The 27,329-nt window shown below is 36.9% G+C and overlaps 1 protein-coding gene across 1 annotated transcript in view; it reads left to right on the top strand.

The window, feature by feature from the left end:
* The window catches only part of LOC127019574 (transmembrane 9 superfamily member 2-like), a 34,259-nt gene that overhangs the window by 2,982 nt on the left and 3,948 nt on the right, over positions 1-27,329 (top strand). Inside the window, exons 4-16 of the mRNA XM_050901690.1 lie at positions 882-1,009; positions 1,229-1,358; positions 4,249-4,376; positions 6,847-6,958; positions 9,440-9,519; positions 10,478-10,586; positions 15,057-15,189; positions 16,796-16,915; positions 17,093-17,150; positions 19,689-19,848; positions 20,442-20,593; positions 22,152-22,263; positions 22,686-22,857. Of these exons, the coding sequence (XP_050757647.1) occupies positions 882-1,009; positions 1,229-1,358; positions 4,249-4,376; positions 6,847-6,958; positions 9,440-9,519; positions 10,478-10,586; positions 15,057-15,189; positions 16,796-16,915; positions 17,093-17,150; positions 19,689-19,848; positions 20,442-20,593; positions 22,152-22,263; positions 22,686-22,857 (1,594 nt within the window). The remainder of the gene's footprint in view (positions 1-881; positions 1,010-1,228; positions 1,359-4,248; positions 4,377-6,846; positions 6,959-9,439; positions 9,520-10,477; positions 10,587-15,056; positions 15,190-16,795; positions 16,916-17,092; positions 17,151-19,688; positions 19,849-20,441; positions 20,594-22,151; positions 22,264-22,685; positions 22,858-27,329) is intronic.

Genomic DNA, 27,329 nt, shown 5'->3' with positions numbered 1-27,329 from the left:
GTGCAGTCATTAGGGACCTAGTCACTTCTTTTCATAGGACTTTTAAGGAGGTGATGCCTCCTCCCTTGTGTAAACTGCTCCTCGAAGTCTCTCTTTCTTTGACTCTGTGAGCTAATGTAATTTTAAGTCTTATGACTGCTGGCCACGAGAAGCTTTTAAATATGTAGCATGATGGCTCATTTGAGCTGGATACCCATTGAATAGATTAAGTATTATAACAGTTACTTGTTTGAAATGGCTGCACACTACAGCAATTAGAAAATGCTGTTACTGGTTAGCACTTAGGCCTTGATAATGTTAGAATTTTCAGTCATGTTTTAAGTCTGTTAGCTCACTAACAGGTAAATCCTAACTGGGTTAGAATAGAAGTTTAATATACAAACGTGACCATGTTTGTGTTAGGTAGTGTCTGCACTTGAAGCTTAGATGCTGTGCAGCTTGTTGCATTTTTGGCAGCCTTGTCTAATAACTTAGTCATCATGGGGAAATGCAGCTAAAATTAACATGAAACATTCAAAAAGGGTGTAGTTAGAAGTCTGGTTTAGCAGATGATGAAGTTACCAAAATAAAACAAACTGGTAAAAGAAAAAAGCAATACCTTGTCTACTAATTTTCAAATTTCAGTCCTCAAGGTTTATCTGGAGGTAGTTTATCTGGGCTATTGAAGAGATTTTTAGCAGTGTGAAAGGGAATTGCTGGTGCTGGATATACATAAATCTTGACATTTAAGTTAAAGCTATTGTATGGGAAATTCTGGCTTCAGAAATTTTAATAGCAAGGAAATGAAGTATCTCAAAAAAGTCAGCTTTACCTGAAAAAAAGACTCTAAAAGATTTTTGAAGCAAAACTGAAATTACTCTTTTTGTATGCTTTTTTAACAGTTCACTTTTAAAAAGCAAGAAACATGCAAGAAAGTTTGTACAAGATCATATGACCCAGCAAACAGTGCTGATAAAAGCAAACTGGCTTTTTTGAAGAAAGGAATGCAGTTGAATTATCAGCATCACTGGTAAGCTGAGATGTGTGCTTGAGGTTGGGGGTTTTTTTGCTGCTTTTTACATTGTTATCTATGTTCTAAGTAGTTGCTTTCTTCCTTCTATGTGATAGTTGTCCTCTACTGTGTATCTTGTGGGCACTGCTGAAGACTGCATTACATGAATGTTGAATGTCAATGCGAAATAAGGTGCATCCCTTTCTGAGGACGTGTTCTTTGGTGATTTCTGTCTAGGATTATTGATAACATGCCTGTGACGTGGTGCTATGATGTGGAAGATGGACAAAAATACTGTAATCCAGGATTCCCAATAGGATGTTTCGTTACTCCAGATGGTAGAGTTAAAGATGCTTGTGTTATAAATGTAAGTGGTGGAACTTTTTTCGTTAGTATAGCAGATGTAATTTCATTTGCAGTTCTATTTTTAAGCTTTCTTTTCCTGAGAAAGGACAGATACACTTGTAAACATGGTTAATGTTCAGAATGTGGGCATTGACAAAGCTGACTGCTGCTTCTGTGTGCAGTGTCTCACTGATACAACTGTCCAAAAAAAATGTTCATGTAGCTCTTTTGACCAGTATACATAAAGCTATAAACCAACTGTATTGATGTCTAAAAGCCTTAGGAAATTGAGTTTTTGTCCTGAAATTTCATGTGTATCCATCCTTGTACCTGTTCTTTCTTTGTCCATGTCGTATTTGTGTGCAAGACCTTCTTTTTATCGATTTCAGATAGAAGCTTTGTAGTGAAGACCTAGAAGTGAGCGCTGTGTTCTAGTTGCAAAAGTTATGTCTAGCACAGTTTACAAGTTAAATGTGTCAGGGTTTTCCCAGATGGTTGGAAGGTAACAAACACAGCTGTGACAGGGAAGGAATTATATTGACAACAATGTGAAATGTGTCAGTGTTGTGGTTTAACCCCAGCCAGCAGCTAAGCACCACACAGCTGCTTGCTCACTCCCCCCCAGTGGGATGGGGGAGAGAATCGGAAGAGTAAAAGTGAGAAAACTCATGGGTTGAGATAAAGACAGTTTAATAGGTAAAGCAAAAGTCACATGCGCAAGCAAAGCAAAGCAAGGAATTTATTCACCACTTCCCATTGGCAGGCAGGTGTTCAGCCATCTCCAGGAAAGCAGGGCTCCATCACGTGTAACGGTTACTTGGGAAGACAAACGCCATCACCCCGAATGTCCCCCCCTTCCTCCTTCTTCCCCCAGCTTTCTATGCTGAGCATGACGTCCTATGGTCTGGAATATCCCTTTGGGCAGTGGGGGTCAGCTGTCCCGGCTGTGTCCCCTCCCAACTTCTTGTGCACCCCCAGCCTCCTTGCTGGTGGGGTGGGGTGAGAAGCCGAAAAGGCCTTGACTATGTGTAAGCGCTGCTCAGCAATAATGAAAACATCCCTGTATGATCAACACTGTTTCCAGCACAAATCCAAACTGTAGCCCCATACTAGCTACTGTGAAGAAAATTAACTCTATCCCAGCCAGAACCAGCACAGTCAGTCATCCTGGGAGTTTCACGGTGAACTAGTACAGTTACAGATAATAGTGATACAGTTTTATCCCTCCTGGGGTGAGGGATCCCACTCAGTGAGGAGAGAGCTCTCTGCTATGATTCTGCTCTGCCACATGACTTACTGCTTGTATGCAGTGCAGTCAATTTATTTGTATTCAGCAGGTCTGATGCTTCTTAAAAGTGATGCATTTATCATGCACGTTCAGTTTACTCTGTCTACAGTCACCTTCCAACTTGGTTACTCCTCAGGCTCCCTAGACTATTGAAAATGGTCTGTGAATTGAATAACCTGTTCCAGTTAGGTGTTCAACTTTATTACTTGTATGCAAAGTGGTTTTTATGTTAAATTGATACTGGTGTATGTTGTGTTGAAAGCTATCTGGTACCCAGAAAACGGTTGTAGCAAAGTCAGCAACTTGGATGAAAAGTTGGTTTTTTTTACAGGGAGGCCTTCATACATAGGCATCAATGGTTGAATTTCCTAGTGAGTGCTTAGGGAGCTTGTACTGTGTATCCATGAAGTGCTGTGCAAATCGTGTGTGCTAGCTGTGGTGTGGATGCTTTGCCAGTGTAGCTGTCATACCCACTGTCAATTTTAGTCTGTGAATTCTAATTGCGATGAGAATGTTGCATGGCATATAGTGCTAGAGGGATGATTGTTACATGGGCAAATAAGAAAGTAGCGCCATGGATATGACTGTGATCTCTGGGCTGAGTTGGGGAATGTCATCCTCTTAGAAGTATACACAAACACCTATTCCAGCAGATGTAATTATCTCTTTAAAAATGGGGGCAGGAAAGGGGTTGTTATCATGCAATGGCACAGCTACAGTCCATCCTCGCATTTATGCAGCTGGTGAGCTATATTATCACTTCAACTGCTACTTTGGAAATGGAGGAAACAGGTACCTAAAGATGGGTTTATAATATGACACAGGTATGATTCTAGTCTTCTCCCGGTGGGAATCTTGATCATAGTGAAAGAAGAGGAATCCAGATAAATTTAATGCAAGACACGTTCATATTTTGCTGGGAGGGGGCAAGGGACAGAAGTTGTATGGCAATTGGAAAATGGCTAATATACACAATAAATAAAGGAATTTTTTAACTTGGAAACTCAACTAGCAGTCTGTCATCCTGGTCCCTTAATTCAAATTAAAGTTAAAGTTTTTTAAACAATGACAGTGTTGAGGAGAAAAGAAAATCCAAGTCAGCTTAATTGACTCTGGTATCATCGGAGCTTTATATAGTTCTTCATAATTCCAAATTCTGAAAGGATGGGGTGCCAAAGCAGAATAGCTACAGAAGGTGAAAGGTGGTTTTTTGAAGCAGAACCTGGTTTGTAAGCTTTGGTAGCTGGAGTGTCTACCAGGAAGACTGTGAGGGGTGGAGAAATGGTGAATATGAATTACTTGTACCTTGAATAAATACATCTTTGAACTTGTTTTGGCAGCTTTTTGTGATACATACAAAAATGGTGTCAAATACATTTAAATTTTACTAGTAACACAGACGTGATACTTTGTTATGTCAATTTGTATTTATATAATACAATATAATATATAGAAAAATATATACATATTTTATACAGGTATATTAAAAAAAAAAAGTGAATGTTGAAGTATTTCCCCTTCTTTCTTGCTCCTTCATTGGACAGTAGTCTCATTTTAAAGTTTTTGACTGCTTGCGCCCTCTCCTGTTGGAGAAGTTTCTCAATCTCTTGATGATATTTTGTAGTCAGAGTTTAACAAGAAGAACACTTTCTACCTCTTCAACCACGTTGACATAACAATCATGTACCATAGTGGGAAGGATGAAAACTGGCCTGGTGCAAGACTGGTGATGGCGAGACTGAGACCGCAAAGGTAACTGTGCATTAAAGCAGCAAGTTCTAGTACTAGGGAGTCCTAACGGTAGTTGCAAACTTAGAAATGATACTTGGTGTCAATAAGTTCTGAGGAACTGGTTATTCTGACTTCTGCTAAAGCTTTCAGTATACTGGTTCATGGCTGGAGCTGTGTTTACAAAGAGCAGTTCCATGACTGTAAATGTCATTTAACTTTGCTTTTAAAATGTTCCCCAAAGCCCCTCCTGATGGAAAAACTGCTTATGCAGACTCTTAGAACCTGACACAAACAATAGAAGCTTTCTCATGTTTTTATTGATTTGCATCTGAGTGTGCATTACTTTCTTTTAAGAGACGTGTTTTCAGATACACTGAGAAACATCCTTTAACTGAGCGACAGTTTCCTGTGTCATCTCTCTTACTGTTGCTGCATTGCCTCCCAGATGTACTTTGTATGAACGTACAGTATTTGTACAGGTGTACTTTTTCCTGTGTTATTTACTAACACTAACTAGTTACTAACTAGTTAGGATACTGAGGTATAGGTGAAATACCAAGTTAATACTGGTATTCAGAACAGCAGATGATGATGACTAATTTCCTAAGAAGACTAACTTATTTTCTTAGACAGTAGCTTCTTAGTTTCTCTGTTAACCAGAGAGGAGATGCAACAATTCACAGGTCGGAAACAGACTGAAGTGGTTACTTTGGCCTCTTGTCAGTCTGTTCATGCACAGTTCATACTTACCTATATTTGAAAACTGCAGTCTGTTTATAAAATTTTGAAGTAGGTTGCTTTTTTTAAGCTAAACTCTTCCCTCTTTTCTACAGAGGTTAAGTACATTCTTAAATTACGCTACCACAGTTTCTCAAGTCATACAGACATGTATGGTACAACATGACTTGGGTATACTTGTTTTTTCTGTTGCAATGGTAATGGTGTTTTTAGTGAATTATGCTTGCTATGCAAGTTTGTTCGTTCCATTTACATCTGCTCTGAGATGGTGGCAAGAAGATTCTACCAACCTTCTCCATTTTTGATTAATGCTTTATCAGTTGCATCCTGAATGGTTGAAAAATGAGAATTTGTCTTTTCACTGGTATTGCAGACCACGAGGGGGCACAGTTAGGTTGCACATAAGCTTAATTTTGTCATTCTCTGACCTGGTGTTTTGCTTGGTGCTTTGCTTCAACCTTGAAGCTCTCCTGATGGGGAGTATTTGTGGTTGGAGCACCCTAGGCCTTTCATGAAAGTTTGTATTATCCTGTGGCTTGACTTAGTTGTTGACATATAATAATGCATGTAAGGTAGAATTGTTTATCTAAATTGGGTAAATACAACTTGCCCAAGAGGGTATGAGAGGGAAGCTATTTTGCAGTGTTAGAGGAGATTCACAGGAGTGAATTCAAGCAAACCTTAAGGTTTCTTTGACTTTGTGCGTCTATAGCTGCCGTATTTCTAAGGTACTACAGTGAAGGGTTTGCATATTTGAATTTTAGAATGCAGAATATTGTTCTATATTTTTCAGAGTACACAAGACTGACGAGAGGTGAAATGAGACCACTTGTATAGGAATGGAAAATGGAAAGGTTTCCACAGTCATTTCTTTTGCCCCAGTGTAAAAAAATAATAGTAATTAAAAAAAAGACGACACTCTCAAATCCACCAAAACAAAATAAACACCCTTCTCCCTATGAAACTTGAGGGAAGGTGAGAACCTGTGGGAGATTGCTAGGAATTTCTATGTCTTTCTTACTGATGAGCACACACTGAGGTTAAGTCCCTCACCAATAATGCAGTCTTGTTAAAATGTGGAAGGGAGGTATGATGGCAGAGAAGGAGTATTTTGTGTTAAAACTTACCATCTGACCAGGTCAAGATCTCCAGACTTTGCAGCCCGGTTAACCAAGCAGCGTTTTTAGCTTAGGGCTAGGACTTCATTCTGATCATGGCAGAAAAGTGGGTAGGGTGAAACCACGTCTCATGACCTTTAGAGGTCTGCAGTTCTCGTCTCCCATGTGCTTAGCAAACAACTTTACCTATAATGTTCTCAAATGCCTGTAAGTGTGAACAGATATTAAGTGAATGTAGGATAGCGATCCCAGATCCAAATCCCTAGGATGCTTTCCATGGAGTTTTTAGCTGTCACCACAAGTGCTCGTGAGAACTAGTGTTCGGTTCTGGTGTGGTCTTAAGGCTGTTACAGAAATTCTGACTAATGATACCTGATTTTATTTTTCTTGTGTTATCTCTAGCTACAAACATAAGTGTTAATAAAAATATATTTTAAGATCTTTGACCTTTGTTGGTAGAAGAACAGAAAAGCAGGTTCTCAAAGAAGTTGAATAGCTAGTACAAAACGATATATATAGCTCTCCTTGTTTTTTTTTAAATAAAAACTTGTTTTCATTACCTTAGAAAAGAATTTGTGAAAATTCATCCTGTAGAGCATATGCAATTTTATTTAACTTTTTTTTTTCCCCCTTAGCTACAAACATACAGATGAGAACAACTTAAGTTGTGAAGGTCCACCGATGGAGATTCCTGGAGAATTCACCAATAAACTGAATTTGATCTACACTTACTCTGTGACATTTGAAGTAAGTATTGAATCTGTTACGTGAATATGTAATTCCCCAAAAGAATGAAATCAAAACAACTGGATAATTTGCTAATAGCCATAGCTGGATTAAAGCAGTGTAAATTCCATAAGGATGGTCTTGTGAAGCCGTTTTCCCAAACCCTGTTACTTTTCCATTACTGTAGGTTAAGTGACACTTGGAATGTATAAATAAAGACTTTTTTTTGCCCTGTTTTATTACTAATAGAAAGGTAGTAAATTGAATAACTGCAAGAGTTGTCTTCCTTGAGGTGTGATCTCTGTTTTCAGAGTTCAGTCAGGGTACTCAGTCTCATGTTGAAGAAATGTTTATATTATATTTGGAGACACTTTTGTGTTAAAAGTTGATTTTAGCATATTGTAAAGCTGTTTTTTCTATTGAAGTTGCAGATTCTGTCTCATTTCTTATTGCTTTTATTTTATTCACCAGGTTTTTTTTGAGTAGGTGACCATTTATCTTTTAGAGTTAATACTCTAATGTTTACTGATACTCTAATGCTTTATTCAGCCTGTTACGACTTAGACAGGAGGAAACTAGCCTTTCTTGCAACTGGGTCTTCACCCCAGCATGGAAAGTGAGCCTCCTGTGGGGGTGAGAATAATTTGATTCAAGCTACTTTAGACCTTGGTACCTTGGTTCCAGTCTGTCCCGAAAGCATGGTTGTTTTTCTGAAGTAAGACACCAACCTTACAGGATTTGGCTTGAGACCACCAGCTTATTTTGTATAGGCAGTCAAGCAGCCGTCATATGGTAACACCTTTCATTCTACCAAATTGAATTTGATTTGAACCAATGACCTTGAGGTGCAAGGCTCTATATCCTATTACTTTTCCCTTGAGACACCCAATCTTCCTTAGACTCTCTAATTTTACTACATGAATGAGCCTCCTGTCTATTAACATTTGCGTTTAAATCTTGATGATAAATTGCAGTTCAGAATTGCAGCGTGAACTTTGTCCGGTTATTCACGCAATGTGTTATGCATTTGGGCTACCTACTCCCTTTTTCTCCGGCATAGAGCAGGGGAGGCTTAGCTGCCCGGGGTTCAGGCGCTTCCAGCAGATGGCACTCGGCACGTCTCAATCGCCAGGCACTTCAAAACTGCTTATTTTCTCTGTTATCCGATAGCCTTGATTTGAAATAATACCTGATATGTTTTACTTTTTATTAGTGGTTTCAGAATAACTTAAAAGGGGAGTATTTATCCGTGAAAAGTATTTTTAAATAGGAGAACGTTAGTTTCAGTAAGCCTGAATACATAAACCAGTAAAATGCATAACTGTTTTATGGTCCTTTCTAATATGACAGCTGACTTCTGATGAGAAAGCTTTAATTCATTGAAATGGGCGAGGTATTTAGCTCTGTGTGTGTGAAAAGTATACATGATCATGCCTCTAATGTTTAGTACACAAGTGTACAAAAATGTAAGCATGCGAGCAGTTTGGTACTCAAGTAACAAACTTCAGAACCACACTTCTGAAACTCTGTCCCAACTCGCTGTGAACTACTGATCAATTACTGATTGGGCTGATAGAGAGCAACTTATGGCAATTTCAGCCACCTTGTTGTGTTGGTGCAGTTCTTCGTTGTTACATGTTCTTGATCCAGAATGTGAATCAGAACTTAAAAATTCTAGGCTGGAGATGTAGTCTAAATTTTGAGAATTAACTGTACAGACTTATTACCTGGTGAATAAATGAAGAAGTTCAGCAGAACTTCATGCTAGTCAGGAGCTAGAATTTGGTAGCAGGACAGCAGGCGTACATCCCATGAGACAAACTGTAGAGAACAAGGCTTGGGGGTCAGAAAGAATCATCACTTGTACAGCTCTCACATGAAGCATTTAGAGGAGGAGATAGAAGAGAATGGTAGTGTCTTTCAAAGGTGAAAGTTGCTGAATGATTTCTTCTTCTTAAATCCTTCACAGGGATATCTGGAAATGAAAGTTGTCTGCCAGGAATCAGAGTGGAAAATAGTCTGTATTGGACAGCATTATGGCAGGGAGTGAGCAAGCCTGTGCTAAATACATTAAAGATAAAGAGAGAGAAAAATTCCAGGGGAAACTAGAAACATATTCATAGAGTATGTTTAACAAAGTTGAAGTTTCAAGATCAGTGTGCTATGCTGGGAGTATCTTGTAGTGATGGCATGATTGTTTTTCAGCATGCATTGGGGAGCTGCAGGCAGCTACATACCGAATCATGGAAAGATGAGGCTTAGTGAAGCCTCAGGTGAAGGTAGAAGGCATGGATAGGACATTTCAATGAACAAGATATTCTTTGAGAGGCTCAAGAGATGAATTAATGCAAGAGGGAAGTCTAACATCCAGGGTTGATACCAAGCTTAAATATTAATGCTGAATGGAAGGTTTGTGGAAGAGATTTGATGTGCTTATTCCTTCCTAGAGACTGCAACAAACTTGTACTTGTTTCTATTAATTGCTATTTAATTTCTATATAGGAAAAGAATAATATTAAGTGGGCTTCCAGATGGGACTACATTTTGGAGTCCATGCCACATACAAACATCCAGTGGTTTAGGTAAGATTTGCATTTTTTCAATGAATAACCTTGCAGGGGAGCACAAAGATTTATTTGTGCTTCTAGGTCTATATAACTTCTGCAGTGGTAGAACAAAGTCTGTTAGTTTTCAGGCAAGAAAACTTTCTTGTTTTCGTATGTGAACTAACTTTTATCAGTCTTCCATCTCTTGGGAGCAACTGTAGTATTGCATTTCAGCAAAGGAATGCACCATTATTGTCCAAAAGGAAAGCAGCTTCCATCGTTTTACTTTATCATCTCCATTCTGTAAAACTTTTGAGACGTTGCTGCTCTGCAGTGTTCTTATTGTTACTGTCTGGCTTTCTCTAACTGCCAAGTGAGAGGTACATATGTGTACTGAGTGTTTTATACTCCACAGCTGCTTACAGTAAAAAGAAGGGCTTTTTTTACAAGTAAAAGACGTACATGAAAAGCTCTTATTTCCCTTTGTACCATGCAAATGATATCAAGTAAGTATATAATTTATGTTGAAATGTTAATGTTTTGCAATATAAAGTGTTTGAAAAGGCTAATCTGATTAAACGTGTCTCTACAAAATATTAAATGGCATGATGTAGATTTCGTTGGTTGATAGATATAAAATCTTCTTGACAAAGTCTGCTTTAAGAGCTGTAGCTGTTTCACCAGGGACATTACTTCTGAGCTATATGAGGAGGAAAATAAAGAAAAGCAATATGTAACTGTCTTGAGAATTAACAATATATCATAAAATACTTTTCTTCTCACTTCCGTCTCCTAAGAAATCATAAAGGTACACAACTTAAAACAGTTTGTCTTCTCTGGGTGGGAAAATACTAAAAGGTCTGAATGACTTAAGTAAATTCTAAACATCTAAGGCTATTCCTCAGACTTGAGCTGTATGCGTGGTATGAATTGGAGTGCAGGTCCTGAAACCTGAATAGGTGGATTGAAAGTTTGACTTTTTCTTTATCTACAGTATAATGAATTCCCTCGTAATTGTTCTCTTCTTATCTGGCATGGTGGCTATGATCATTCTGAGGACTCTTCATAAAGACATTGCAAGATACAACCAGATTGACTCTTCTGTGAGTAAGATTTACAGCTTTTACATGATCATGTTTTTCTGGTGGTAGTGATGTCTATCAATTAGTTTTGAATACAATCTAAAGAGATGTATAGCTACCAAGAATTTGATAGATGCTAATATATCTGGGAGTTAATAATAGCTTTATTGCTATTTAATCTTTTCTAACAGCAGGAATACATGGGCAGATGTGACAGTCTTACTTTTCTAGTGTCATTTGATGAACTTGTAATATGCGAGGACAGACTTCAGGTTTTACAAGTATGTGGAGTGATTCACTGGAACGTTTTGGTAGTGAACAAACTCATATTTGAAATGTAAGTCCCTTTGTTCCAAGGTCTCAACCAAGGAAAGCCTCTTTTTTAAATAAATACTTTCACAGTATACCAACAGCCACAAGACAAGGTGCGGACATTGAAAAGTGTTCTGGCATTGGTTTACTATCAAGATGTGGGCATTGCTTCTGAGTCCTATGGTTGCATTATGGAGTCAGTCTGGACACGTAGCTGGTGATGTGATACTGACCTAAGCAGCCAGTGTGTTATTTATGGAGTCTCCATCCTTGGAGATATTCAAAAGCCATCTGGACATGGTTCTGGGTAGCCTGCTTTAGGTGGCCCTGCTTGAGCAGGGGGCTTGGACAAGATGACCTCCAGAGGTCCCTCCCAGCGTCAGCCATTGAGTGATTCTGTGACTCTGGCAACCTGGGATTATATGTAAGATTCCTTGTCAATGCAGCCCTGTTTTAAGTCATGTTATGTGGCCTTAGCACAGGACCTGCACTTGTATCTGTTGCAGAGACATTTGTAGCACAGAAGCAAAGATGTTGCTACCCACTTTGGTGTATTTTCTGTCTAAAAATGCGTTTTGTAGTCTGAACAACCAAACTCGTGAAGAGAACAGTTATTTTTATTGATAACTGTTTTTTTCCCCCTTCAGGAGATCAGGCTTAAAACCACTGCAGCTAGGTATTGTCCCCATTGTAATGAAGCTGCATTAGGAAGCTCAGTTGCTGTAATTTTTCCAATTCCAAGGTGATGTTTGTTTATAGTAGTTTGTAGTACAGCTTGTCCAGAAAGCAAATGTGCTAGCATGTGACTTGTGAAGTTTGGAAAGTTTGTGGTCTAAATTTTATGAGAATTATGATGCTATGCAATTTCATAAAGCAGCGTATTTTAAAAAAAACCCAAACAACTGTATCGGGTGATTGTTGCAAAAAGGATCAAAAATTAAACCGATAGCTAATAACGGAGTGAAATGAGTGTGAGGATCAGTAGTTGTCTTGTTAAATGTTATGGGAGAGATTCTGATTAACATATAGACTAACACAAGTTGATGTTGCCTTTTGTGTGTGGCTAGAAAGTGTGGTGGAGTCAGGTACTTAGTCTCTGGTGAAGAGATCATAATATGGCAGTTCATATGCAACACAACTTCTGATCTCTGGCTGTGTTAGAACTACTTGGTGTGTGTGTAAATGATATTTTCTTTTTTTTAAATACAATTCTCCTGGTGATGACTGTGTCAAACTGAGCCTGGTTTGTCTGATTTAACGTAGTGACTGAATCTTGTTGCCATCAACTGAACCTGTTGCGAGTTCTTTTGAAGTATGTACTCCTTAAAGTGGGAAAGGGGCAGGTCCCTATAGTGGCTTGCTGCCTTGCTGGAAGAGGATATAACTGATTGTGAGTTAAAGGGACTTGACCAGTTGACTGTGAGTGAAAGGCTGAGTAAAAATTACTCTCTCTCATTGGCAAAAGTGGTATCTCTAAGCCAAAAATGAGAAATAATGTCAGATACTACAAAGGTTTGAATTTTCACTGTTGTTGCTGTCTATCTGGATAAAGGAATAATTTAAAATGCACAAAAATGCTACATATTGAAACTAAAACATCTGAAAGTACTTTTATTCTTCTTTGTGTTTTTGATATTTAATATCTTTTGTTAATGCAAATCCAGACAGTAATTAAAGTGGAAGAATTTTTCCACATCCTTTAACTGATCGTTTTTGTGAAGCTCCTGTTTGATCTCTCAATTAAATTATGTTCAATATCTTATACTGTGTTGTCTTTATTAGTTGGTCATTCTTAATGTGATAAAGAGCAAGACTTGTAGAAGCTTGATTAGTTTTTGTGGATAACAGCAGGGATAGGTGTGACTTTCAAAAAAACACACTTTTTAAATTTTCTTGCCAATTGTAAGAGACTTAAAGATCTGTTACAGTTCAAGGAGCTGATTTAAAAAGGTGTGAAATAATTGTGCAAAAGAGACCTGGGCTGAGGAAGCTGCAATGAAGCAAATTACTATCTCACACTTAGGGAATGCTGGTGATTCTACTTGAAGAGATCGATGCACAAGCCAGTGATTGTAGTCTTAGTATGTGCATTTAACGTTCAGCTAATACCAACTGGCTTTTAGTGTGATGTAGATTTAGTGAGACATACATTAATGAAGTGTTTAGAAATAATTAGATTACTTTTAGCGTCTTATGACTAAGAAAAGGTTCTTGAACTGAACTTAAGAGAATTCATGTCAGTATCTTTTCAACAGTGAGAGCTAAAACTCCAATGCTTTTTTTTTTTTTTTAAATCTCTTTGATCATGACTACTTGAGTGTAGGGGACTTAAATCTTTGTTAGAATATTTTGAGAACTAGGCTGAATTAATGGATAAGGTGAGGATTACTGCACTTTTTTAAAATTTAGGGTAATTTTTAGCATATTGGCCAAGATTCAAAAGTATCATTTTAGATTTTCCTCAAATATTTTTTTGTAACTATAAAGTGTAGCTTCCTACTTGAATTAGTTGTACAATTCTTATCCTCATCTTTGAATGGTAAAGGTTAGCAATACAAAATACTGCTGAATTCTTTAAACGAAAGTCTGGAAAATACTGACTCATAGCTAATTGGCCTGTAATAGAAGAGTTTTATTAAAAATGGAGCTTTGAGACGAACACTCTGGCCCATAGGCCCATACAAGATAAATCAGGGGTCTCAATCTGCCAGGCTTGGTTTCTCTTTATTTTCCTTAAATCAAGATATTTACCATATAGCTTTATGTTTTAAAGTTTTTATATTGGAACCAGAGGGTGTCTTTTGAGTGCGTTTGCCAGATTAGGTGTCGATGAGAAATCTAATACCAGCCATTCCAAATCTGTGCATTTTCCTTGTTCTGTCAGGAACTAAAGTACTAAGCATTTATTTCTGCTTAGCGTTCACCGTTTTGAAAACAGATAAAGATTTACTTCAGATGGTAACCTTTTAAATTCTTTCATTCCTTACTTACAACTACCTGGGAAAAGTCTGTCTTCTGTCTTACCTCAACAACTTTCTCATCATCATCATCACAATTACTTCAAGTTCAGACTTACAGGAAAGTGTGATCTTTATGCTTCTTTAACCAAACAAACCTTTCTTTACTGGAAGAGCACCAATATGTTGGAATTATACCTAGATACCTGGTATAATTTTCTTTGCAGGCATAGTTTTTGGTGTGTTTTTTTTTTTTTTATCAAAGTGTTTTCTTGTGTTTAATAGTTTTCAATTTTTGTATTAGTATATCAGACTTCTGAGAGTAACTTCTAGCCAACAAATGCAAGCAGAGGTATCAGTATGGGTAAGGCAAAGATAATCTTCCAGCAAAAATAAATATAATTACATCATCTGTCACAAGTTAAGATGCTCTATGTCATTCGCCAGTTTGATCTGTAGTCTTTCTTACCCTATTTTTTTGTGTGCTGTAATTCTAGTGGTAAGCAGTCCATTGAACTAAACTCAATATTCCTGGGTTGAATGAAACCTGTAGCTTTTAACTTTGTGAGGAAGAGAGTGGTCTTCTTGAGGGGTTGGTTATTTGTGGTCATGTGTGTTTGGGTTTTTTTGTGAGAGGAGGTGTTTGAGTGACTTTATTGAAAAGTTTTACTCTTCAGCAGTGGTTCCTTAGAGCTGCTGGACTGAGGATCCCCACCACCTGTGCCATCCATCCGTTCACTTCTGGCAGTGGGACAGCGTGTTGGTACTTGCCCGTAGTGAGTCTACGGAGCAGACTTTATTCTGGAGTACAGGGACCATTTCATTCTTTTCCAATATTGTCGTTGAGACTGATGTGCTTTGTAATGGAAGCAAAAAAAGATAAATGCTTGAACTAGATTGAAATGCTATAATCCAAGTTAAATTAAATGGAATGCTTTGTTTTGGTTTTAAATTTAGAATGATGTTATATGGTTTAGCTAATTAGATTTTGGTTTTTCTTGCTTTAAGAGATGAGGATTTTCTTGATAAATCCTGCCTTTTTCTTTCACTGAACCATTAGGGGGTTATAAAAATCAATGAGTGATGAATCACATGCAATTAGTCTGTCTTTGGATCTAAACTGGAAGTTAATCAAACTTTAAATATGTATTTTGCATCTTGTTTGTGTTAATTCAGTACTGCATTATGTATCTTTGCTAAAGACATTGTTGATTTTATACAGGAAGATGCCCAAGAGGAATTTGGCTGGAAGCTGGTTCACGGAGATGTGTTTAGACCTCCAAGGAAGGGAATGTTACTGTCTGTCTTTTTGGGCCAAGGAACGCAAATTTTCATTATGACATTTATTACTTTATGTAAGTAACTTTATTAAGGTGATGTGTTTGTAGTGTAATAGTGTAAGAAAGATGCAATATTATGAAACAAATGATAGAAGCCTTCTTTTGGAAATGAAGTCCTTCCTTTACTAAAGTAAAATATTAATGCTGTTTCATAACAATAATCTAGATAGCTTCATTAACGCTGTTATAAGCGGTGTCATTCAAAATGTTGTGGTATCTAGGCTAATTCAGATTCTTCATGATTGCAGAAATGAAGCTTCCTTGTTACAAGTTTCTTTTTAAAAAACAAAACCAGTTTGTCATGGTGTAAATTATCCAAGGATCCAGTAATGCAAGTTCAAAGACATGTAATCAAAGCTTTAATGTTCTTGGAGCACTTTCTATCTAATACGTTTGACACAACAGCCTGCAGCAGAAATAAAAGCAAGAATGCATGCCAATGAATAATACTGACACAACATTGAGATAATATGAGCGCCTGCCATAAATAGCTATATATACACGTGTGATGATGTAACCTGTCACAAGTTGGTGTTTTATTATATGTTATCTATAAAGTATATGACCATTCCTTTTCTTACTGTACAGTAGAATTGGGAAGTATACTGATATTTATTACAACAGAAGAATTTTTCAGATTCTGCTCTTTATTTAGATTTTTTTGTCTTTTGTAGGGGAGCTGCTTTTTTTCCTATTCATTATGTGATGCTATAAGATTAATAGAATTTTCTTAATGGGCTTGTCTTTCATTGTTGATCACAACTCTTTGTAGCTTAACTGCGATAGTTTCCTGTGCAACCAGTGTAGTATAGAAAGAAATTGGGGGGGAGGAAATCCTTTTTCTGTTTAAAAACAAAACTTCCCACTAGAGATCACTGACAAACTCCTTTTCTGAGAATATCTCTGGGCTGTCCTCTACAATTAGTTCAGACACAGGCAGCCTTCTTTTAATAAAGAGGCTTATTTTCAAGATAGCGCATTCTGGAGTAAAGTGTTGTCCGTCATGGTGGCTGAGAGCCTTTTGTGGAATTTCGAGCAAGTGACTCCATACCTCTAAGATGTTCTGTCTTCACGCTTATTTCTACCTTAAAAAGCAAAAAAACCCCAAAAAACCCAAAACCAAAAAACCTGCCAAAACCTAAGAAAACCCCAACAACTTCCCCTCCCCCCCAAAAAAACCCTTAGCTCTGTCAAAGTTTTTGGCTTCTCCAGACCTACTGTTCTCAGGTGTCCTTTATGCCACATAGTAAACTTCTTTTGTTACTTAGCATGCCTAAGTATTGACCATGGATGTTTACAGGAGGACTGTACGATTTTGGAAGCAGACCTTTTCAAGCTGAAATTTGGTTCAGGTTCATTGTTCATCTCTGTACAGCATTTTCTTTTTCAGTCTTTTGGCTACGAGAAACTTTCTATTTAAAAGATGAGGTGGAAATAATGCTTTATTATGAGTAAAACAGTGACATTAGGGGTATGGTCATGTGGTGGGGATATATGAGAGCTTATGCGCATAGTCTTCATTTAAATATCTGGTAGTGAAAGGGATAAACCTGTACAGTGATATGTGTTAGGGGAATTTTGGTGTGTGTCCACAAATGACTAAATCTCTTTGTCTCTTTAGTCCTAGCTTGCCTTGGTTTTCTTTCTCCTGCCAACCGTGGTGCTTTGATGACCTGTGCAGTTGTGTTGTGGGTCTTACTGGGAACTCCAGCTGGTTACGTGTCCGCTAGAATGTACAAGAGTAAGTACACGCGTTTGTTTAATGTGACACAGCAGGTTAAATTCAGAATTTCTCGGCTTAATATAAACCTCAGACTGGAGCTGGTGTCTCTGACAGCAAATCTCCTTCTTGCTGCCATACTGCAAAACAGTTGGAAAAAGTTCTGAACTTGAAATTGTTTTTACTTTTTCCCCTCAGCGTTTAGAGGCGAGAAGTGGAAGACAAACGTTTTGCTTACAGCTCTGCTTTGCCCTGGGTTAGTATTGTTTCCTCTCATTCTCTCCTTTGTTCTTAAGTATAAATGAATCTGAGGTGGGAAGGGGGGGGGAATAAATTATGCTTGTTTGTGTGATTATTTTCTTTATTGTTCTCCAAGTTGCTGTTCCTTTTGTGTATTGCCTATCTGTGAATACAAAGAAAAGTGAATTCTGAGGAGCTGGAGTGTAGTACTCTAGAACACGGCTTCTTAGCATCTTGTTTTGTCATCAGCTGTGGGGATAGGCGGAATGATGTGACTCTCTTGCAAGGTGGCATCACAGCCTTTGAGAATCACTGCACCAGAACATTAGGCATAGTGATGGGGTAATTCCAGTTTGGTACAGCAGCACTTGGTATGTTCCAGGTAATCCTGTCTTAACTGTTAATAGGTATGGTCACTTTGTTAGGAAGTACGTGGTTTTCCGGTAACTTTGGAGTGTCTGTAGCGCTCTTCTGTAAATAGGGAGAGACAGCCCTTTAGGCAGAACCTCTATTACCTTAGTTATAGTATCAGTGTTTTCTTGTAACCATGTTGTTGAAAAGGACACAGGATATGTAATTTAGATTTATTTTTTTTTTTTAAGTAAATAGCTATATACTGCTGTACTAAACAGTAGATGTTTACTATGCTTCTGGGTGAGAATGATGCAGGGATTCTCTTAAATGGGTTATAATCTTTTATATAAATGTAGGTAGTGTCCAGTTTCAAATATGGCTGTAGTGTGTATCACACTATGGCCAGTATTGTCATGCTTGGGAAGGGTGATAGCTCTCCTACCTCTTGTTTTCTCATAGCTCTCAAGACCTTCCATGAGAATTAGGTCAGTGAAGAAAGGGAACAGAAAACTAATTCCTTCTGCAAGTCTTCTGTATTTTTTGCTTGCAACTTTGGGTACATGAAGCTACCCTTTGACAAATGTTCTTGGCAAAAGTTGAGGAAAAGGTTATAAATAATTTCTTAAGGTATCTCTCCCCCCCAAAAAGCCCTGAATGAATAAAACATGACTTGGTTTTGAGTATAGTAGAATTTCATCAGATGAAATGTAATGCACTTGATAACAACTGAGTGTAGTATTTCTATGAGGAAATCTTATTTCTAAACAAAATCTGCTTCAGTCTCCCTGCTGTCATTTAGATATTATCTTGAGAGAGAAGAAAATATTTATCGGTGGAAGAAATATTGTGCTGATCATTTAAACTCCCAAATAAATTAAGTTTCACAGAGGAAGTAAAATGATTGGGGATGGTAGAATAGGAGCAGATGTCTTGATTATGCTATGCTAGTTCAGTGAATTTGCATAATATCATAAACAGCCTAAGGCCGTTATAGTCTCAGTAGACTGATGGGAGTTCATATTTGCAGTATTTTTTTCTAACTTTGGAGGGGGTAAGTGGGGTCTGTGTTACAAGCTTGGGCAGATGATAAAGATTAGCAAGACTTCTAAAATGGATTTGATTTTTATTTTTTGTTCAACAAATGCTTACACCGGGGGTTGCTTGGGTGTGCTTATTTAACAAGTGTATTTCCCCCAAACAGTTTTGGCAAGTATAAGGCCTCTCCTAGGAAAAAAGGAGCCTGCCTATTGCTCTAAACCTCCCTCCTTCCTTTTTAAATTAAATACAGCGGAGGATGCATGTTCACTTCAGGGCAGTTTAAATTCTGCCTCAGGAACACTTTTTTAACAAAACCCAGACAATGGAGTACTTCGAAGTGGCCCTTCCTGAGGCTGAATTTTCTGTGATACATCTCTGAATCCATGAATAATGGAAATTCAAGCAGGCTTTTATATGGGGTTCCCTTGCAGTATGTTTTGCTTTGCTTTCAGAATGGCATGGGTTTGAAATCTTCATCATATATCTTGGAGTTGTTTTCTAGTGTTTTCCCAGGATGTTTAGAAAATGAGCAGATGCACTTAACTGGGGAGGGAAGATGCAGTCATTATTTAAATTCTCAAAAGGTGTGGGCTACTTAACTGTGTAACTGCATGAGGTGTTAATACAAAGATTCTTGTTCTAGGGAAGAGGCCTCTTTAATCCACCCTTCTGCTAGCATGTTGCTGTGACGCATGCTGTAGCAGGGTATACATTTGTTGTGAGTGTGATGTGTGGCTTCGTAAATACAAAGTTTTGCTATCACTATGTGTTTTCAGAGGGAATATACTGGTTAGAAAAGACATAAATAAAGGAATTAAATGACTGGCAATAATAGGAAAGGTGATTCAGATGGGAGGGTTTTTTATTTATCTTTTAGCATTCTTTGTGTAGATTTTTACACTTGAATCTTTCTGTTACTTTTTGGTTTTATGTGCAGAGTCTTTATTTAAATAGTGGCTTTACTATAGATACTTGCATTATAGGCGTTGGGTGTTGCAAGCTTTTTTGCATTAACCGCACTATTGCTGAAAGTAACTAGGACTATTAGGGAACGAAAGATTGCAAGAAGCTACATTTTTCTGATGCAGACTTAAGTTTTTTAATATTAACTGATATTTATTCTTTACTGAATATTTTAATATCTTTTCTGATCTTTTTTCAGGATTGTCTTTGCTGATTTCTTCATTATGAATCTCATTCTGTGGGTGAAAGGATCCTCAGCTGCCATTCCTTTTGGCACTTTGGTTGCTATCCTAGCTATGTGGTTTGGAATTTCAGTCCCACTAACCTTTGTTGGTGCATATTTTGGCTTCAAAGAGAAGGTAGGGCTCTTTTGAATACAGTTTTGAAATATACCTGTCTTCTGCAGTTGAGCCATTGAAGCATACAAGATCTGGTTGGATTGAAACATCTATGGCCCTATGATTGTAAAATAATGTTTCACTTTGTCATGATTTTGAAACTGAGTATGGGCTTCTAATGTCACACTAAACTTTTTTTTTCTGTCCATTCATTAGAATCAGATTTTAGTAGTGCTCTTGGAGGTCTTGCTTGCCTTTTGTACTTCAGTAATACCTCAATAGTTTGATTTTTGTAGTAGTACTTCAGAAGTACTTCAGTTCGTACTTCACTAGTTTGAGATAATGCCAGACAACTAAGAAAATGGGGTTTTTATTAAGGGCTGAACAAATTTCTTTCCTTTTGTTCTGACTTGCTTACTGACCAATAGTTGGAATATCTAAAGCATATGTGTTTTTTCCTAGTGATGATACCAAGGTTTTAGTTTTCTTGGTTTGGTAACTTGTGATGGCTTATGGATGAAAATAAAGTTATGTTTATCAAATCTTTAGATGCTAATATCAGGGAAAAGCAATCTTATTTATGATGTAACAATTTATCTTAATTTCTTTCGAAGCCTATTGAACATCCAGTTCGTACAAACCAGATTCCTCGCCAAATTCCAGAACAGTCCTTTTTCACAAAGCCGTTGCCTGGTATCATAATGGGTGGTATCTTGCCCTTTGGCTGTATTTTTATTCAACTTTTTTTCATTCTGAATAGCATTTGGTGAGTATCACTTTTTTTGTTGTTGTTGTTCTAGTTATGCTGGTTTGATAATAAACACACAGTTGAGTTTGAACATCCCAAACAGATGAATATGAGGAATAAACTAATTCTTAAAATTTTTGATCTTCTTGTAGACTTTTGTGGAATTTCCAGAATCTGCATATTTATTCCCGTGCTTAGAAATTATAAAACTAGTTGTTCTTATTGACAACTGCAAAGTATGAAATTTGAGTCCTGTTTCTCTATTTTATCTTTCTGGCTCTGAACAGCACAAACATGGCTTCATGCTGTTGTGGTTAGGTGGAGCCTAATCTGTTGTTTCATAAATCATAATATAGTTACACTAATAGAATCTAGCAGTTTCAGCTGTTAAATCGGAATCAGGTCAAGAATTTGGGTTTCCATGTTCTGCAAAACAAAGACTCCACCCCCTGTGAAACACCCACACCACTCCAAGATCTTGTCCAAACCTAGTCAGGCAGGCGCATGGAAAATTAAACCAGTGCAATCTTTCATAACTTTCACAATGTAAATACAAAATGTTTCATATATTGTTGTTCAATGGAAAATATTAACCTGAAGGTGCCAAGTTTTTAAGGTGTCCTCTGTTTATGGAAAATATTAACCTGAAGGTGCCAAGTTTTTAAGGTGTCCTCTGTTTATGTTGAGATTTCTTACGGAACACTTTTCTAAATCAATTCTTAAATGCAAATATATTAGATATGTTAGCCTTTCACATTAGTCCTCAACAAAGTAGAAACTGTGTAATATAGCTATGCTGGAAAATGTAGTCAGCTGACAAACAGGTACACTCTGGGCTTTTGTAGTTGAAATTACTGAATTCCCAAATTGTTTCTCATTATTTATCCTACAGAAGGGAAGCATGAAGGGAACGTGCAACTTCCACTCCCTCTGTCAAATCTTACACTGCATTAATTGTCACCATCACTCAATAAAGTTGATTTGGTTACTTCCCTTATCTGAAAGATGCCAGATTAAAAGTAAACAAGCATATTTCCCTTGAATTTATATTTTTGAGTGTTTTGGTGTTTGGTTAGCCTTTGTATTGGAGTCAGACTTGGTCTGGGGATAGGCTGGAAGTGGAGGAGCATCTGGTTGGATGTAGTGAGGAGATGCAGAGACACTTGGAAAACTTATCTGCAGTAGTAGGAAGGAAGTGGGTATTGTAACTGGGGAAGAGTACCGGTGATGCAAGTGTTGGGGAGGCTAAAGGAGACCTAAGTGATGAACATTTCTGGAAACTGCCCATAACCATTCTCTGTGAAAGCTGATTGAAGCTCATTTCAAGGGAAGTATAATTGAGGACTTTAAGCATTGCTCTGTAAAGCAGTGGTTTTATTTACAGAGTACATTCAGATAGAGAAAAAAAACTTTTTATGAATCAGCCAATAGTGGTATAGACAAGGTTATTCCAGTGGTGTGGATTTTTTTTTTTTCTTTTTTTATTATCTTAGCATCTGGGCAGGTAATACTGTAAATTAACTCAGAGAACTTCAACCAAAAATTAGACTATTGTTTTTATTTTTTTTTATTTTAGGTCTCATCAGATGTACTACATGTTTGGTTTCCTGTTCCTAGTTTTTATAATTCTTCTAATTACGTGTTCTGAGGCTACAGTTTTGCTGTGCTACTTCCATCTGTGTGCAGAGGTAAAAACTACAATTTTGATGTAGACACCACTTGTAGCTGGAAGATGTTAGAAATAGAGTTGAGGTATACACATGTACTGTGATGTGCTGCACACTGTGAATGGATTGTATTGTCAGCCCTTGACATGCCTATCTTAGCCATGCTTCTGAAATGTGTCTTTTACTTCAAAATCCGTTTGCAGCAGATAAGCAAAAATAAACAGCCTTGACCTTGGAATAATTTCATGTTCGTAGTGGAAGCAATACAGCTGACTTTGAGAAAGAAAAAAGTAACTACATGCCATGTTGGAATTTTTGGTTTTTTGAGATAAATGTTGAAGAATTAAATGTATTTCATAAGACAATGTTATTTTTTAACCAGCTTGTTTATATTTTGTTTTCTACCTGATATCTCTTACTGAATGGTTTATTGTTTCTTTCAGGACTATCATTGGTGGTGGCGATCATTCTTGACAAGCAGCTTTACAGCAGTTTATCTCTTTATCTATGCAGTTCATTACTTCTTCTCTAAACTCCAGATAACAGGAACCGCTAGCACCATTTTATACTTTGGTTACACAATGATCATGGTCTTGATTTTTTTCCTTTTCACAGGTAAGTACATTTTTCAAACTAAAATGAATGCAGAGGTTTCCGTTTTTGAAATGAGAAACATTAGGTGAAATTCAGACTATCTGAAACATTAAATACAATTTGTGACTCTTTAGGCAGTGTTACTTTTATGGTTTGTGACACTACACATCACAGGAAGATATTATTTTTTTTTCCTAACTTGAAATTAGATTTATTTATAGTATAATTAATTTTTCTTTATTGCATATTATATTAGCAGTGAGTTCAAACCATTATATTTTCAAAGCGCCGTTCTTGTTTACTTTGATATCAGGGGTGTTTAACGTGATTCTGGATTTCATAATTGGTTCTAGAAGCTCTATAGTTAGAAATACTGCACTCCGCATACAGAGAATAAAAGAAGTTTTCAGCTTTCACTATTGGCAAGTGAAGCAGGTTCGTGCTGGGAAAAAAGTGAATGTTGACAGTAGAGGGTTGTACTGTTGGAAATGGTCTTACCTGCTCATTAAGCACCACTTCTTAATGCAGGAACGTACCTTAACTGGAGGAACCTCTTTGAAATATGGCTCTCCATTTTTAGTAGTCCAGCTTTTCTGATGTTACTCATGCAGACTAAATGTCTTCTACAGAATTACTCTAATGTTCATAATCACTTGGCTCAGACTATAATTTCGAGGTTGATTTGATGTGAAATCTGTGCCAGATTTACCATGTGTTAGATAAAATTAGAAGCTCTTTGAAGGGTACTGGCCCTTAAAAATAGCCAGGAGCATTTTATATTGGTGTTCATCGTACTGCTGCTGCTATGTTTGTAGTTTTAACACATGAAGTCAGATCTTTTATGTTTCGCTCTGCTTAGCATCATGAAGTACTGCAGTGGTAGAACTAGAGAAAATGCTAGTTCGTATGTAATGGGTTGTTCATAAAACCAACCTTTACATTCATTCCTAAGATTTGTAATAGAGGATCTCTCTGTGGATGGCATGATGGTTCGGATTGTTACTTCTTAACATCTTCTGCCTGATTATTGAAACCTGCTGTAATTACTTTGTGTTGGCTTTATGAAATGCATCACTTAACTCCCTTGATGCAGTTAAAAAAGAGTCGCTAAAATAAATAATGAAAGTAAGTCTTAGCATCAGACTTCAAGTTTGTCAGTTCAGCAGTGAGAAGGACCTCTTTCATCTTTATTGCCTCTCATACTGGTTGATATGAGGCAAAAAAAGCACTGTTTTTAATAAAACACTGAAGAAAATTACTGTATATGTTTGAACAAAGCAATTACTCTGTAGAAATTATATTTAATAACATTAGCTGGTGCTTATTGCTAGATTTGTATTGTTGTTTCTTATTTGGACCTGTGTCTCTTCAAAAGAAAGTAAAAAAAAGTTTTAAAAAGAAGTGGGGGGAAGAGGAGGATTTAATTCTTCTAATTTTTAATTATTAGAAGGCAAACATAGAAGTTGGCATATTGCCAGTTAAACCCCTGCTTAAATCCTGGTGAAACAGACAAGCTCCAGATGTCCTCTATAATATATAACTATATATATATATTTTAAAAAAAGCCAAACTATAGTCTAAAATGTTTTAATTACCTTTAAACTAAAGCAATATGTTAATATATGTCTGGGTTTTAGCATAGGTTAGTTGCTATTCTGCCAATTTCAATTTCACTTACAAGATGCAAATTGGTAGAATTAAAAATATCCCTTTCATATATAAAATAATTGAAATTGTCATGGCAGCTGCTGAAATGGTATTAAAAGCTTCAGATGTGCTGATCCTGGAGTTCTTGATGTGGAAGCCAGTGAGGCCCCAAAAATACAATAATAAACTGTGCTGCTATTACTTTTGCAGTGTCTTTTTTTTTTTTTAAATAGAACCACAATAGTGATGGCTGTGCTGCATTTATAGTTCATGAGGAAAGCTACTACATGTTCCCTTAGTTTTTGTAAAATTTAATAGAATAGCTAGTCACTAGAAAGGTAATGGGTATAATAGGTATATGGAGTGTATAATAAATTCTTGCTAATGTAAAATGCTGTGATAAATTTCTTTCCCATATTTAGTTTGATGATTGATTTTTTTGGGCTGAAATGTAAGCTATTCTAGATAGATGACTCAAGCAGAAGACACCTAACTTTGCTTTGTTTTGTAAAATATACCTTAATAGCACTTGCTTTGGAAAATAAGGATTCAGTGCTTCACAAGTTTACGGAGGTGAGGGAGTTTGCTAATGTAACTTTACACACTGTTTGCATTAATAGGGTTCTTCCTGTATGTATGTTCCCAAAATGGGACCTTGATCTGTTCCACTTAAGTTAGCACTAGGTATTTTGGTTTTCTCTATTCTTGCCTATTAGGTTTCAGCAACTGTGACAGAAATATAAAGGGCAGTGTTAATACCTCCTACTTGGCGGTGTGTTGTGTTACTGTGGACATTACAAAAGAGATCATAGTGAATAAGTAAATAGGAACTGAATGCTTGTATGGCAACAATGACAATAATATAATCTGACTGGTGAAATCTAACAATTAATGTGCACACCCAAACAAGAGAATTTTATTTTAATGTACAAAGTACAGCTAATCTTTCAAGAAATAATAAGTGTGGTTGAATGGGGATAGCTACATGATTACATGCATTTTATGCTGGGAGACAAAAAAATGTTGAACATAGTCAAAGCATGTTGCTTTACAGTGACCTCTATTTTTGAGCATCATTTTCACTTGTGAGTTAATGCCATTTTCAGAATTGAGTTTTGATCTTCTGGGTAGATTGTGTTTAGAATCCGAGATTCTGAAGCACCCACCACTGTGCGGTGATTGAAACCAGTATGATACAGAGAGCTTTTAAGGTACATAAGAAGTATCAGCCAAGTGCAGAGTGCTTTTCTATTTGCTTTCTTACAATCTATTCGTGCTTTGAATTCTTTTGTCTTCATTAAACAATAAAGCTAGAAGAAACGAATAGAGCAGAACAGTCTGATTAATGTATTTTGGCATTATTCAGTGCAATAATCCTTGGTTTTAATTTTGAATTTAAACTAGCTTACTAATAACTTTCCCTTACCCAGTTAGATGCTAGCTTTCTGTGTCTAAGATCTTCTTTCTGTGTATAAGAAAACTGTTGCTGAGTGGTAGTATATATATTGCAGACCAGAGTATTCAACAGTATATAAACTGGAGGACAAAAGGATCGAAAAACAACTGAGGTGTCAGTGTCTCCCTAGCAAGTACAAACGCATATATTGAACATATTTTGCTTCTTGGCTAGAGAAATTACTTGAGACATCTTCACAACTGCGTTCTTGAATTTTAAATAGCTTCCGCAAAAATGATCTGTTAGCTGTACCTCCCAAGACTGATCAGTGATGTACAGTGGGCTGCAGTGCACTAGGGTGGCATCACTTTCCTAGACTAGTAGGGGTTATTTAGAAAGGCAGAATCTTCAAATATGAAGGTCACCCACTTGGGGAAAAATAAAGGTCTGCCCCGCAAAAGTAAGTTCTTAAATGTATGTCGTTCAGATGCTTTCTCATTTAATTTAAGCTGGTGAGTGGTTAGGATTGGTTAAAGTAAATATTAGCCGTGAAACTTATTTGTAATATTAGATTAAAACAAACAAACAGATTTTACAGGCTCATTGGAGGAACTGGTGTCAGGCTTGATATCTTTATGCTGTGTTGTTTGATAGACATCTGCATATGAAAGCTGTAAAAACCTTACAACGGAAAGGAGTTTAGACCAATCAGAAAATAATTTTAGAGGTCTCAACTCTTTCAACTAGTGGGGGTCTTCTATTTGTTTGGAGTTTGTTGGTTTTTTGGGGTTTTTTTTTGTTTGGTTTTTTTTTAAGTACTTACTGTTGGAATTTTTTTAACGGCTTTGAAAAAAACAACACCTTTGGGTATCTGTTTTCTGTCATGTTGTGTTCATTGATGTCTGTCAGTGAAGCAGTAAGCTGAAGAGGTATGCTCCTTGTTGATAGTGTTTCAAAACTTTGGTTTCAGTTTGAATGTGTTTTGAAAGAAACAAATATAAGCAAGATCCTAGGGTGGTCTTATCTAAAGCTTACCTAAATAGTCCTACTATTCTAATGAGAGGCACATTTTAAGTAAGGGATGATTCTAATTTTGATGCATGATGTGCTTAGAAAAATGCTCAAAATTGAAGAGCTGAGTATGCTTTTCAAGAATATACATTTCAAGTTATGCTACTTGAGATGGCAAGGTTGTATTTTAACTAGTGCCAACTAATAATGGCAATTTTACTGGGTAGAGCTACAGTTGTAGGAAACTGATCATGCACTTATCTGTATTTTAAGATTGGCCTTAGTCAAAGTAGTTAAAAGGGGAATCTGAGAACCGGATATACTAGTCAGCACTGGCCTAAAGATCCAGTATGTTGATGCTTTTCTGTATAAAGTGCTAAAATTTGGAACAAGTGGCAAACTTGTGAAATGGGCTAAAATGTAGACAACAAGTTCTAGC

The sequence above is a fragment of the Gymnogyps californianus genome, chromosome 9 (assembly GCF_018139145.2).
Source record: "Gymnogyps californianus isolate 813 chromosome 9, ASM1813914v2, whole genome shotgun sequence".
NCBI lineage: Eukaryota > Metazoa > Chordata > Aves > Accipitriformes > Cathartidae > Gymnogyps > Gymnogyps californianus.
The sequence above is the reverse complement of the archived record's forward strand: the minus strand, read 5'-3'. Positions and strand labels throughout refer to the sequence as shown.